General features: G+C 52.8%; 4 protein-coding genes across 4 annotated transcripts; 2 read left to right on the top strand and 2 right to left on the bottom strand.

The window, feature by feature from the left end:
* Positions 1 to 843: 843 nt before the first annotated feature.
* On the bottom strand, positions 844 to 2,276 carry BKA58DRAFT_311968 (elongation factor Tu; the record flags this gene model as incomplete). Its single annotated transcript, XM_046167356.1, has 3 exons — positions 844 to 1,977; positions 2,031 to 2,059; positions 2,108 to 2,276. 3 exons carry the CDS (start codon positions 2,274 to 2,276, stop codon positions 844 to 846), a joined length of 1,332 nt encoding a protein of 443 aa, XP_046028028.1.
* Positions 2,277 to 2,422: 146 nt separating this feature from the next.
* On the top strand, positions 2,423 to 4,253 carry BKA58DRAFT_428287 (3-hydroxyisobutyryl-CoA hydrolase mitochondrial precursor). Its single transcript, XM_046173008.1, has 2 exons — positions 2,423 to 2,778; positions 2,829 to 4,253. The coding sequence occupies exons 1-2, from the start codon at positions 2,659 to 2,661 to the stop codon at positions 4,167 to 4,169; spliced, it is 1,461 nt and encodes a 486-aa protein (XP_046028029.1). The 5' UTR covers positions 2,423 to 2,658; the 3' UTR covers positions 4,170 to 4,253.
* BKA58DRAFT_380951 (uncharacterized protein) lies at positions 4,254 to 5,218 on the bottom strand. Its single transcript, XM_046169953.1, has 2 exons — positions 4,375 to 5,218; positions 4,254 to 4,315 (listed from the first exon to the last, which is right to left on the bottom strand). Exons 1-2 carry the CDS (start codon positions 4,969 to 4,971, stop codon positions 4,277 to 4,279), a joined length of 636 nt encoding a protein of 211 aa, XP_046028030.1. The 5' UTR covers positions 4,972 to 5,218; the 3' UTR covers positions 4,254 to 4,276.
* Positions 5,219 to 11,617: 6,399 nt separating this feature from the next.
* Positions 11,618 to 14,204, top strand: BKA58DRAFT_134794 (aspartic peptidase domain-containing protein). The gene is made up of 2 exons (XM_046164457.1): positions 11,618 to 12,391; positions 12,475 to 14,204. Exons 1-2 carry the CDS (start codon positions 11,770 to 11,772, stop codon positions 13,959 to 13,961), a joined length of 2,109 nt encoding a protein of 702 aa, XP_046028031.1. The 5' UTR covers positions 11,618 to 11,769; the 3' UTR covers positions 13,962 to 14,204.
* The last annotated feature ends 143 nt before the right edge of the window (positions 14,205 to 14,347 follow it).

Below are 14,347 nucleotides of genomic sequence, written 5' to 3' on the forward strand. Positions count from 1 at the left end.
CAGCCAAGATAGAAATCGGGTAGGGAACGTTGTTGCAAGAAGCGCAGCTAGTCCCGCCATGAGTCGCTCGTCATGCACAAGCTCTCGACTCATACGGGCAACTTCTGGCGCATGGTCAATGGAAAGGATGATGTTGCGCGTTTGCACCGCATGCATGCATGCGGGCGTCAACAGTGATTCTAGGATATCCCTGAAGGCAGGCAAAAGAGCACCTGATTTTATCGGCGTGTTGACTTCCCTGAATAGTAGAGCCGGAGGAATAGAGTGATGTGAACGATGCAGCATCAAGAACGTCCGAGATTCGGCCCGGCCCTTGCAGTTATATCAATTGGACCGGACCCACCTATTGCGCAGCTTCCTAGAAGCTAAGCTAATCCTCCACGCGTTCATTTACATTGCAGAGGCGCCATTCTCGTGGGACGGAGGGACTCGAGGGTCCAGAGGTGGGTGCCATATGGCTGGTGGCGGTCGGCATGGTGTTTAGGAGAGAACGGCACATCGGCTAGCCCCAGCAAGTGGGACACGGGTGCCAAGCTTCCCATTGCCGACCAACAGTGGAGTCACGACAAATCAGCGACCTCTTATGAAAGCAAAACCTAGTAACTGTTCAGCCAGAGCGCAAGCACGGTATTGTAAAGGTCATGCATTACATTGTTCCATGTAGATCGTTAACTCAACGCCTCCCACCAAGATCCGTTTTGGCGTGCTACTAAAGTACATTGAAGGTCAATCGAGAAGCGGAGAGCTGGGGTATGTCCAACATAATTATGTTACAAGGAAGACTTCTAGGTTCTGCACCGGAAGACGCTCGCCTCTTCTTCGGGCCCATTGAGTTTCATTAATTTACTCAAGAACACGCGTTACCAGACCAGTAGCAACAGTTCGGCCACCCTCGCGCATGTTGAACCGTTGGCCGGTCTCTAGGACGTGGGGTTGGTGTAGTTCGCAGACCATCTCGACGTTGTCACCGGGCATGACCTGCTTGTCGTGGGCATCCTCAGTGCCCTCTGGCCAGTGAAGCGCACACGACTCGTCGGCAGTTCGGATGAACATTTGTGGCCTGTAGTTCTCGCCGAAGCCAGTGTGACGACCGCCCTCCTCCTTGCTTAGGACGTACATGGAGACAAGGAACTTCTTGTGGGCCTTGACCTGTCCGGGTACGGAAACGACCATACCGCGGCGGACATCATCACGTTTTACACCACGGAGGAGGAGACCGGAGTTGTCACCTGCGCGCGACTCCTCGCACGACTTCTTGAAGGTCTCAATGTCGGTTACCTTGGTCTTGATGGGAGCAGTGCCCTTGCCCACAAGCTCGACTTCGGCGTCACGCTTCAGGATACCGCGCTCGACACGACCGGAAACAACGGTACCACGACCAGCAATGGAGAAGACATCCTCAACAGCCATGAGGAAAGGTTTCTCGGTCTCACGCTGGGGGGTGGGAATCCATGCATCGACAGCCTCCAAGAGCTCATCAACCTTGGTGACACCGATCTCAGGCTGGCGGCCCTCGATGGCGCACAGAGCGGAACCCATGATGATGGGAGTCTCATCACCCTCGAACCCGTAGCTGCTGAGCAACTCACGCATCTCCATCTCGACGAGCTCCAACATCTCCTTGTCATCGACAGCGTCGACCTTGTTTACGAAGACAACGATCTTCTGGACACCGACCTGGCGGGCGAGGAGCAAGTGCTCACGGGTCTGGGGCATTTGACCGTCGGAGGCGGCAACGACAATGATGGCACCGTCCATGTTGGCAGCTCCAGTAATCATGTTCTTGATGTAATCAGCGTGACCGGGGCAGTCAACGTGGGCATAGTGGCGGTTGTCGGTCTGGTACTCGATGTGGGCGGTCGAGATGGTAATACCACGCTTTCGCTCTTCGGGAGCCTTGTCGATGGAACCGTATTCGAGGTACTTGGCGTAGCCCTTCTCTGCTTGTCGCTTGGTGATGGCGGCTGTGAGGGTAGTCTGTAGCGTATCAGTCGTCATGAACGTGGGAGGCGGGGCGAGAGGCGTTGTACCTTGCCGTGGTCAACGTGGCCAATAGTACCTGGTATCGATTAGCATAACCAAAAGTATACTATCTGGGGATGCATACCAATGTTGACGTGGGGCTTGTCTCGTGTGAAAGAGGCGTAGTTCCGTACGCCGTTCATCCACCTCATCGTGCCCTGCGCGCCCAAAGCATTTTGCACGGGCGACACGCCACGCTGATACTGGAGGGCAGAGCGCGAGGTGCGCAAGAAAACTCTGGAAAAGCTCGACATGATTGACCCGATCACACGATGCAGAAAAGCGAGAGGATGCGATTGCTTGAGATGGCGGTGATGTCTCGAGATGGCGAGGCTCAAATCATTTTCTTAGCGCGACATGGTAGTGCATCGACCAATCATGTGAGGGGGAGATCCGAGCTCGACAACTTTGAGAAAGAGCCATGGAGCACTGCGGGCGGAAGTCATTTCCCGGTGACATTGTGTCAATTCCTATAGTTCATTACTCCGAGAGTTCCATTGTCTCTTTTGTTACCTCAAAATCTATCAATTGAGATTGTCGAGGCCTATCCCATTCGACACGTCTACGCGAATACCCGAGGTTCGTTCGGCGGAAACTGTGAAAGTTGCATCATCGGCGCGCATTCACCACCACGCCATGTCTCTCCGCACATTAACAAGAACGCCGCTGAGCAGCGTCTCGCGGATAAGCACGATAAATACCATGCCATTGCGCGCCAAGGTCACAAATCCCGCCTGGATGAGCGGGTCGAGGAAGGTACGACGCCCCTCCAGCCCACCACGCGATCACACCTAACAATCGCGCAGTATGCCACACCCACCGCAGATCTCCTAAAGGCGCAGCAAGACGACGACCCCGACGATGTCATCTTCACCAACAACTATGGCGTCCGCAGCATTGAGCTCAACCGACCGAAGAAGCTGAACTCGCTCAACGGCTCCATGGCCCGCAAGATCATACCGAGGTTGCAGGAATGGGCAAAGTCGGAACTGGCAGGTGTTGTCATCATCAAGGGTAACGGCCGCGCCTTCTGTGCGGGAGGAGATGTCGCAGCGCTGGCAAAGTGGAATAAGCAAGGGCCCCAGGGACAGCAGAACAGTTCAGACTACTTTGGGCTGGAATACAAGCTGGATCACCTCATCGCAACATACTCGAAGCCTTATGTCGCCTTCATGGACGGTATCACAATGGGTGGTGGTGTTGGACTTTCCATACACGCTCCCTTCCGCATCGCGACCGAGAACACCCTCTTCGCTATGCCAGAGACGACCATCGGTTTCTTCCCTGACGTTGGCGCATCGTTCTTCCTTCCTCGCATGGAAGGCGCTCTCGGCACATACCTCGCTCTCACATCCGAACAACTCAAGGGCGTGGACGCCTTCTACCACGGCATCGCGACCCACTACATCCACTCCTCCACTCTCCAGCAACTCGAGGCGCGTCTTGCCGAACTACAATTCCCCGACTACATGAAGCTCGACGAGCGCTTCAAGATCATCAACGCTACAATCGAAGAGTTTAGCACTGGACTACCCGCCGAGCGACCGCACATTTCCGGTGAACTTCGCAAGGTCATCGACACCGTCTTCCACGAAGACCAGCCTGGCATCCAGAACATTCTCGCATCGCTTGAGGATGTCAAGAAAGGGCACAAAGATTCAGAGATCCAGACATGGGCCGACAAGACTATCCAGACCATCCACAGCCGGTCACCCACCTCCGTTGCCGTAGCCCTCCGTCAGATGCGCGTCGGCCGCCAATGGTCCATCGCGCAAACCTTCCAAAAAGAATACGACATCGCCTCCCGCTTCATGGCCCACCCCGATTTCGTCGAGGGTGTGACCGCACGTCTCGTAGAGCGCAAGAAGGAGCGACCAAACTGGAAACCCAACACCCTCGATGACGTCAAGAACCGCGACGTTGATGCTTTCTTTCAAGACAGTGGCGAAGGGCCATTACCTCTGATTAGCGAGAAGGACTACCGAGAGTACCCGCACGCGTGGATCGGACTACCCCGCGAATCTGAGATTCTGAGAGAAGCTGGTGGCAACAAGAGGGAGGATGTTATTGCTAAGCTTTTGGAGAAGTACGAGGGCAAGCAGGGAGTGCGGGAAAAGATTGCGGAAGTACTTGAGAGGTACGCATAGTAGGTTGAATATGTAGTCTCTGAATACCTGCATGCTGTATGTAGCGGCTTACCTCGATGTGAGGCGAATTTACTATTGAACGTACAAGACTCTTGTGTTGATACACACTACTGTGTAGGAAAGCCACCGTCTAATGTAGCAGGACCCTGTTTACCATCTCGTCAGCAAAGGCAAAGCAGACAAACACAGAGAACGCAAAACGTACCATCCGCACCAGATTACGATTGATAATCTTCCAGCTCCCATCTTTCTGCTTCGCCCACGTATCCTGATACTGCGCCTTATCGATCAGAACCTTGCTATTGTCTACCGGATTCTGAACGCCAGTATATGGAGTAAAGTAGTGCGTAGCCTGAAAGTACGTCACAGATACAGCGCTGCTGGGACTGCAAATGTGTATCATTTGCGTGCCGAGGTGGTGCTGGGTAGATACGAAAGTGCTGAGACCGGGTGCGAGATTATCGATGATGGCTTGGACGCCGTTTAGTACCCCTATGGGATCGGAGTAGTTGGCTCGCGCGTTGGTGATAAAGACTTTCCTGAGGATGTCGTAGTTGCGGCCATCAATGGCGAGGGCGTAGAGTGATAAGGTCTGGCGGATTGATTCTGTTGCGGTGGGGTCTGGGTGGGCTTGAAGCGTGAATTGTTCTGCTAGGTAGCTGAAGCTCACTGGTCCGGGCGATATATTGGGGCAACCGTGGCTCGCATTGAGTGAGATGATTGAGGCGCTGGCATCATCTTGAGCGGAAACAAAAGGCAGGGCGAGCAATGCCGCAATGCGTAGCATGAACGCGGCGCGCATGTTCACCTGGACATGCAGGTACGGAGCAAGGATGTGAGTGTGGGATGGGTGTGGTTCAGAGGAATGAGGGTGTAGCAGGATATCGAAATCGAGTACCCAATTACAAACTTCAGATTTGAAGCAAACACTCAGTGGTTGGGATGGATGTGTGGGTGTTAGTTCTCGGGAGGTTGAGAGGGGTGGGTGGTTAATCTAACGAGCAACCGAGCCCTTCAGGGGTACACGCTGTATGGATATGTGTAAGTGCATTCCGGTTTATTTGTCAAGGCCAGCGAAGAGCAACAGAGAACGAGAAATTGTCGAAATGCTCTGATTATGCTGAATTCCTACGCTAGCACAGCCTTGGTTTACGGAAACACATCTTACCTGCATCTGCCCTCACACGTGAGTGTAGATAGTTGTCTTAATCATCGATGCTGCTGAACCTGCGAGTTGCGAGTTGCGAGTCGCTCGTGTCGCTCGAAATCATTGTAGCACCGACGAGTATAAACAAGCACCGCTTCGGTCATCGATCTTTGGTTTCCAATGGTGTCAACCTTTGGTCGATGAATTGGACGGCAAGGCGGAACCGATGTTCATGTGGGCCGTTCCTTGGTGGTATTATTGGCGGGGTACAACGACCGCGCCACCTCATACAAGGAAGGAGCTGAACAGGTCTGCAGCTTATATTGAGATGAAGACGCGCAAACCAGATAACGTCAGTATAGGATTCAGCGTGTTTGATTATTCCTTTGATTGAGGTAAGGCTGTATTGCCTGTCAACAGCAGAACCTACACTAATGATACATTTCTACTCCGATCGCACTTAATTAGATAAGTATCAGACAGAAACGGCGCGCTCTGGAGACAAGTTGCAGTACCGAGACATGCTTCCAAGACCTAGATATTACCATGCATCAGCCTAGATGAATTATGATAGCTTTTATCGCATTTGACGATACACATTCCTTTTGGCGAAAGGCCCATCGCGTTCCACCAACGGTAGGCACACCTCAAGCTCTCAAGCTGTCGCATCGGCGGTACTTCCCCATACGGCCACACCACACGGCTCGCCTCGCATCCAACGGCCAGCGTCCGTTACGCATCCGGATAATGGGTGGTCATCGGCCCATCTCGGCATCTGGTGGCGCTATCCGTGGCGCTCAACAGTTCAGCTGAGGAGGAAAAGCTTGACTTGTACGTCAAGCTTGTGGAGGTACTTTGTCTCACTATAGCGATGGTGGAGAGCGTTGAGTAATCGAAAGGTTAGGAGTCTTGGGTTGTATAATGCTTTTGCCGTGATGACAACTGAGGCAAGGCTGAGATAAGGTTGTTTGGTAGATAGTGGAGAGGCGGGAGCGAAGTGGGGCAGGCGCGGAGGGCTGCGATGGGACGGTCGCGCAGGCACGAGCGGCTCATCTAGTAAACGATGGTAAGAAGATGAATTCTGCGTTGCACGGAGCTTGGTGTTGAGCCCCTGGTTGTGATCAAACTTCACACAGAATTGAATAATCACAAGAATGCAATCAAACCCTTTTGCATTAGGCCTAACCTTGCGTCCCGCACGTTCCGTAGATATGTACATCAACCCATTATCATATATTAGTGCATTAAACATCAGACATTGAGAATTATACGCTATCTCCTCTTCTACATTACACGATTAGAAAAATCCCAATCCGAGGCCCGCTGCTCCAATCAACAGGCCCGCCATGTGACCCGTTGGAAGTGCGGCACCTCCGAGGAACTCGGATGTCGAGCTCGGGCTCGGCTCTGGGGCAGAAGACGTGTCTTCAGAGGTAGTAGTTGAGCGCGTCGACGTGAGGCTCGATACGATGATGGAAGAGGAGGGAGGGGCAGACGAGGGTGCTTCCAGTGAGGAAGAAGGCTCAGGAACGGTCGAGGGCTCCGGAACCACGGATGATTCGGGAGGAGGAGCGGATGACGATGGACCTTCAGACGCGGAGTCAGCAGGACTGCTTGATGGAGGCGCGATACTTGTCGCTGGTGGCGCAACGCTGGAAGACGGAAGGACTGTGCTAGATGGTGCAGGTGCCGGACTACTTGGAGGTCGAGCCGGGCTCGAAGATAGAGGTGGAACTCGAGTACTGCTCGGCGGTGGTGGCGGTGGCGGTGAAGCGCTGCTAGGGGCTGGGATTGCACTAGAAGAAGGAGGTAGAGGGGGAGGCCTACTTGAAGTTGGTGGAGGAGGTGGCGGCTGCGAGCTTGGAGGAGCAGCAGTCGTTGTTGGCACCGCGCTTGTTGAGGAAGCAGCTTCAGAAGGTGGCAGAACGACGGACTGCGCAGTCGGCCTTCGAACTATCGATGTACTCAGGGCGGGAACTGAAGTGACATAGGTGGCAGTTCCAACTTGTGATTGAACGCCATCCACTGTACTTCCACCGACTGGATCACATGCACTTGGACCAATGGACTGCCCAAGTTGAGCAATGATTGTCGGCTGGCTGTTGAGGAATTCGACTACCGTAGGTGCCACGAACGCCGTGTCAGGGATAGAATCGAAAGGTACAATCAGAGACGCATAGTTTGTGGGCGATGATAAGGTCAGTGTGTCCGTGTCTGTAACACAAGCCGTTCCTAACGCCTCGACCTCAAGATGGCTAAACGTCTCATAGGCAGCATAGGTCGTAGGATATGTCAGTGGTACTCCAGAATAATCCCATGTAAATGATGGCGGCGCTTGAGAAGGTAGGACGTTGATGAAGAGCGATGAGCTGACATCCCTATCTTGATCGTCCGTATAGATCGTGAGAGTGGCTGTGGGTACTGATACAACCTCGGTCACGACGACCCCAGGGTACTCTAATTTGGTCGCGGTGACGTCAATCTGGCACTCGCTAGAGCAGGAGATTGATGCAGGCGTCGTGGAAGATGGACGTGGTGTCAATGTTTCCACAATGGTAGTAGGCTGGACCTGGGTGGTAACGAAAGACTGAGTGATGAGAACAGTCGATATTGACGTCGTTGCAGGCAAAGTCACAGTAGCTACCGAGGTAGAGCCAGGAAGAGAGATCGTGCTCAATACCGTCGATCCCGGTAATGTGACAGTTGAAAGTACAGTACTTGTCGAAACGCTGCCTGGAAATTGGGTGACTATTGTGGAAGTGACCGCAGGTAACGTCACCGTCGAAAGGATAGTGCTAGCCGGTAGCTGACTAGTCACAACCGAGGTTTCTGCAGGAAGCTGAATCGTAGAAGTGACGACTTCGCCAGGTAAAGTGAGTGTAGAGACTACCGTGCTCGCCGGAAGCTGGGACGTTATCACGGAAGTAGTGCCGGGGAGTTGAACAGTGGTAGTTGTAAGTTCGCCAGGTAGAGTGATAGTAGAAAGTACTGTACTTGCGGGTAGCTGTGTTGTGACCGTTGAAGAACCTCCGGGGAGCGTCAAAGTAGTTGTAGTAATCTGGCCGGGCTGTGTAAAGGTCTCTACGACAGTCTCTGGGGGCGATATGCTGACAGACGTTACTGTGCCTTGTGGGAAGGTCAGAGTCGATACGATGGTTGAGATCACAGTGCTAGGCGGGATCTGGGTGGTGATTGTTGAAGTCTCGCCCTCTGCAGTCGTCGTGGTTGTGATGACCTGGGGTGGTAAGGTCAGAGTGCTGAGCTGTGTAGACACTTCTGTAACTGTCTCTTCAATTGTCTGTGTGGGGCCCGGGATTGTGACTGGAACACTGATCTCTATAGTTCGATCGGATGTCAAAACAACAGTCTGTGGGATAGTCTGTGTAAATGTAGTCGTGATCAAGACTTCAGAAAAGACGGTCTCAGTGGTAACGCTCGTAGTGCCAGCCAGAGTTAGGGTTGATACAATGAACTCTGTTGACGTTGACGTTGACACTGACGTTGATACGCTCGTCGTCAGGGACGTAGTAGTGACACTAACCACTTCTGTTGTCGTCGTTGGTTGGAGGCTGATGATAGTTTCAATCGGGCCAGGTACCGAGATCGTCTCGACCGAAGTCTGAATGGGTCCGGGTACCGAGACGGTTTGCACTGTAGTCTGGGTGGGACCTGGAACAGAGACGGTTGGTCCGGGGACGGTCTGCGTCACAGAGATGAGGTCGGTAAGAGTAAGCGTTTCTGTTGTTCTTGAGACGACTGTCTCGGTCCTGACGGACGTTGTTCCAGGCACTATGTAGCAATCAGCATGGTTGTGGCGCACAGCTCTGGTAGATAGGAAAACGGGGACGAGATGCATGAAGACGTGGCAGACATCAACAGACGCAAGACGGGCAGATCGCATAGAGTGAATGGATCACTTACATGTCTCAGTAATAGTTGCATAGCTTGTGGTGGAATAGGTAGTGACCGAAATGTAGGTCGACGTTGAAATGCTGACCGTCGTAGAAACGTCAGTCTGGGTAGTGGTATCGGTTTTCGTCGCCGTTGTCGTGGTGTAACTGAGGTCAGTAGTTGGTACGAGAGTAATCACTGTGGAGATTATGGTCGTCGTTGTATGTTCTGTTATCGTGTTGTTGATGGTTGTCGTGGGCCCAGTCACTGTTTCATACCCAGTCTTTGTGATAGTAGAATTGTTGACATGGGTCACAGTAACGGGCGGTGGAACAGCACAGTATTCGGACGAAGTAACAGTTTCGTGCTCAGTCTTCCATAGTCAGTATCATTCAGTAGCAACTTGAGAATGGCCATACCTCTGTAACAGTGACGTTTTTGGTATGGGTTACAGTCAGGGGAGGCGGAACCGCACAATATCCGGAAGACGTGACAGTGACCGTTTCGGTCTTTGGAGGTGGTGGTCCAGGAGGTGGTGGTGGATGCGATGGAGGTGGCGGTGGCGGTGGTGGTGGTGATGGTGGAGGAGGAGGAGGCGCGTTGTATCCACTAGACTTGGTTGCTTCCTTCGTGGAGGTGATTATTTCTGTGGGGTAGGTATCCGTGGGATATGTGTCTGTAGGATAGGCGTTTGTGGGAGAGGTGTCGTATCCAGGCAGTGAAGTACTGTTGGAATCACCATATCCATCACCTTGCGCGAAAGCTATGCTTGTGAAAGCCAGCAAGAGGGGCCAATGACTGCGCATCTTGAAGCAAAAGACTGCTACGCCGGCTGAACGGATGGCATACGGCTTGGAGCTAGACGAAAAGGTTAGACACGTGATGTGATATGCCTGAAGTGACCAAAAAGCTATCTTGACTGAGAAAGTACCATACAGTGTCAAGTGTGACACTAGTCAAGGTGCGGATTGAAGTAAGGGGAGGATCAGGAACGACTATGTAGGGTACCAATGAGGGCAGGGCATCACATACCTTGCGACGAAAGATGGGCTGGAAGCTTGAAAGAGGGAAGGAAGCAAGCAGGAACGCGTAACTATAAGACGATGACGAAGCTAGCTACCGACCTGCATATGACGGTGGGAGCAAATCCTTTGGCAAGGCTGGCATCCGTAAAGCTTGGCCAGTAATCCTGTGTGCTAGGGTACGTAAACATCAGGCCGGAAGCAGAACAACCAAGCCGAAGGCATAGATCTACCTGAACGCCTGCCAAATGATGAACGCCCGGGCTTGGTCGCAGCATTGAAGTATACTCAGATTGCCTAGGCCTTTTTCAAGCAATACGACCGGCACAGCTCAACGGGGAAAGGCCGCCACAAAAGCCAGGGTCACAGTGAGACCTGGTAGACTTCCAAGATATGGCGTCGTATTCAATCTGCATGATGAGAAAGGCCAGACAGATGCAAGTGACGCGGGATATCATCCGACCCAGAGGCCTGAAGACAAGTTGAGAATCGCATCCATGGCCGTTGCTGACATGGTTACTTCTAAGGCCGCATAAAGTTAGCTCGCTACCTTGTACAGAGTGATAGCCTGCAGCCCATCATCACTAGTGATAAATTTTGGCGCCAGACGGGATCCGATGAGGACGGTATTCTGGGGGCCAGAAATGAGGAGCGAAGCTTGGAGCAGAAGGGCGCTCCTTGCACAGGTCCGCTGGAACCGAGCGCCATACTCGCACTGGCTACACGACTCTAATTCACGAATCCGTACGGTCATGTTTCTTCGAGGGTGGGTCGCGCAGGGTGACAATAAGAGTGATTGAGTGTTGCAACGTGTGAGAGGTGCATGCACGTGAGAACTGATGTGAGTACTGTGCGGGAAAGTGGGGCGGCGGCTCGAGCGATGCGCCGTTAGCTTCCGCTGAGTAAGACGATCGAGCGCGCCAGCCAATGAAGCTCCACCTGTCCGCGGGTCGTCAAGGCTTCTCTCGAGGTCTGCCTTTCCAGCCACCTCAGCATGCAGCCTATCTGCGACCCTGGTCAACAACGATTCCCATCCAGACTCTCGATTGAATGCGTTTGCGATCCTTCTCCGCCCAGTTCTCTTCCAATGGGAAGGCAGGTGGCAACCACACAACCTGTGCCCTTTCACCGGTATCGCCACGTCCAGTCATATGCCGGCTCATCCACATGCAATATGCAACCTCAGGGTGCCCTGGCGGCGCTGTGCCTCTACCCCGCCTGGGACACGGGCGTAACACACCACAACAAGCAGATGGGCTTGACGCCTAGAACGGCCAGATGAATTGATGTTTAACCGATCCAAGCAACGGCAATGAGGACCTTCGACTGTAGTCCATGGAGCACTGATGCGCATCGCCCACGCAAGTCGCGGCGCAATGCCAGTGTTCCGGCACCACCAGCTGACCTACGCTAGGTGGTTGCGGTAGCTGACAATGTGTTGGTGTTTTTGATGACTTGTGCCTCTTCTTATCTGTAGCCTTCTCTTATCAACTGATAACCCTTCACTTCGGCTGTGACGCGCCGTGGTCAAGTTGCGACTATGTTTTTCAAGAAGCGTGCCGAGCCAATTCAGCTACCTACGCCTTACATTCTAAGTCCCAGTGGGAAGTACGAAGGAAATGACGGGAGTTGGTCTACTTTCTTCATCAATGTCGGCGACGACGGCAAGAACAACAGCAACGGCCAGAACTTCAGGGTACTCATATCCACTTCTTCGCCAGCCACCCTCGTACCACAACAGACCGACTGGTGTTCTGATCCCAACCCTGAGGAGTGTGCAGCGAATCGTGGTATCTTGCCATACGAAGGCCGACCGTCTCTGGGCTTCGACGAAACAAAATCTTCGAAATGGCAGACTGCAGGAATCTACACAATTCCGGTACCCGAGTGGTACAACGACACATTGCAGGCAGAGGAACCAGCCGCAGTTTGGGGTGTAGATAATGTGGGTCTGGGTGAGAGTTCACCACAGAGCTTTATCCTGGCCGAGCAGTATGTCGTAAAGTATACCGTTGCAAACTTTTACATGGGTTCCCTTGGGCTCGCTGTTGGATCCACCGGACCACCCGGCGCACTCAAACCAAACTTCATGGACAACATGTACGGAAGCGCCCATAAAATTGCGAGTCGGTCGTTCGGATATACCGCGGGGGCTTATTATCGTAAGTGCATCATGTGGTATTATTCAGCAGTCACCACCCAGGCGAGAAGTGAAAGTCGCGTATCTGAATGCTAATACACGTAGGCAACAACAACAACGGAGTCACAGGAAGCTTGGTGATCGGAGGTTACGATAAAGCGCGACTATCTGAGCAAGGTGTCTCGATCAGTATGCCCAGCCGGCAGAACAACACGCTTGCTGTTGGCGTCATTTCCATTCTCTGGAAGCCAGACCAGGACGCCGAAGCCAGCACGGCTTCTTTCACCAAGGGAGGATTCCCTGCCACCATCGATTCCACATTACCGTATCTCATCCTGCCGGACGAAGTCTGTGACAAATTCGTCACTACTTTCGGTCTGACCTTGGACGAGGATGTTCAGCTGTATACTGTCGACGACTCATCGCACCAGCAGAATCTACGATTAAACCCAACCCTATCCTTCAAGATCAGCGCCAATGCTGATGGCGACAGCACAGACTTTACGGACATCACTTTACCATACTCGGCGCTGGATCAGCAAGCCGGTTATCCACTCTTCTTCAATACGACCCGTTACCTTCCCATAAAGCGATCACAAAATGGACGATTCGTGTTGGGGCGCACACTGTTACAGGAAGCGTACATTGTGGTCGACTACGAACACCAGAATTTCACGGTCGCTCCAGCCACATTCTCTGATCCGATGCCAGACCCGAGTCTAGTTACCATATTTGATAGATCTTACACTGGCCTACCGACGCCACCAGAGTCTGAGTCTAGAGGTGGGCTATCGGCAGGCGCAATCGCAGGAATCGTTGTCGGCATCGTTGGCGCCTTCATCATAGTCGCAATTGGAGCTTACCTTCTATGGAGGAAGAAGCGCCGGGCGGCAAAGGAACCTGAAGAAAATACCGAAAAGCCGTCTGAGATTGACACAACTTTTGCTGGTACTGAGATTAAGTATCGTCGTGTCTCAGAGCTCACTGGCTCTGAAGCTCCTCATTCGCCAAAAGACCCTGCGGCAGGCTATTACAGTGTTGACCATAAATCCTATCCACCTATCAGCGAAATGTCACCGGAGAGCACCCCCGCTGAGCTTTACAGCCCTCCGCCAGATGGTCGCAATACACCCGACTACTTCGCCAACGGCAGGTATGCAGTGCCTCTTGCAGAACTCCCAGGTGGAGATACGATCAGCTCAATGCCTGGAAAAACCTCGGACATGAAGCCAGTTCAGAAACCTCCGCACAGCCGAAGTCCAAGTGACAACTCACTATCGACCAATATCGACGAAGTACTAGCGAAGAAGGCGCCTGAAGCTGGGCCAGATACCGACTCCACTAGATCAGTAGCGGACCCTGGAGCGCCAGCTACTGCTGAAGAAATTACCAGAGCAAAGGCAGACGCAAAACCCGAAGCGGCCAACGACGCGGAAGAGTCTACGGTGGAACGACGGCCGTCACACACCAGAGGATTGAGCGACACAACCATTCAAAGTGACAGCACAGCAGTTTCGCAGCCGACACCGGAAGAGCTAGAGCGCTGGGCGAGAAGTGTAGACGGCCAAAGTCGGCCCATGTCTCCGTCGTGAACGACAGAACTTTTGACTTCCAACACTTAGGTGGCTCTACACTTCCGGATATTTTCTTTCTTTAGATTTTTGATATGTCTTGCGTCGCAACGTTTGCCTCTTGGCCACTTTCTTAGGATAGTTCGAACACGTAGATCACTATGTTTGACCTTGCTTTGGGGGTTTATGAAGAGACGATCAAGATACCCACTAGTACGCTCTTTCCGACTTTAATGTAATAGTACACTGCATTGATATTTCAACGCATCGCACTGCACCCACAGCACCACCAGCTCTTGAAACACTTCCGACATCTCACAACAACTTACACTCTCGTGTAGTTCGCATCATGCCTCATCGGTTCTCGTGCAGTATATTATCGCTGAAGTAGTACGGCGTCTGCAATG

The sequence above is a fragment of the Alternaria rosae genome (genome assembly GCF_020736505.1).
Source record: "Alternaria rosae strain MPI-PUGE-AT-0040 chromosome Unknown BKA58scaffold_3, whole genome shotgun sequence".
In the NCBI taxonomy this organism is placed as follows: Eukaryota; Fungi; Ascomycota; class Dothideomycetes; order Pleosporales; family Pleosporaceae; genus Alternaria; species Alternaria rosae.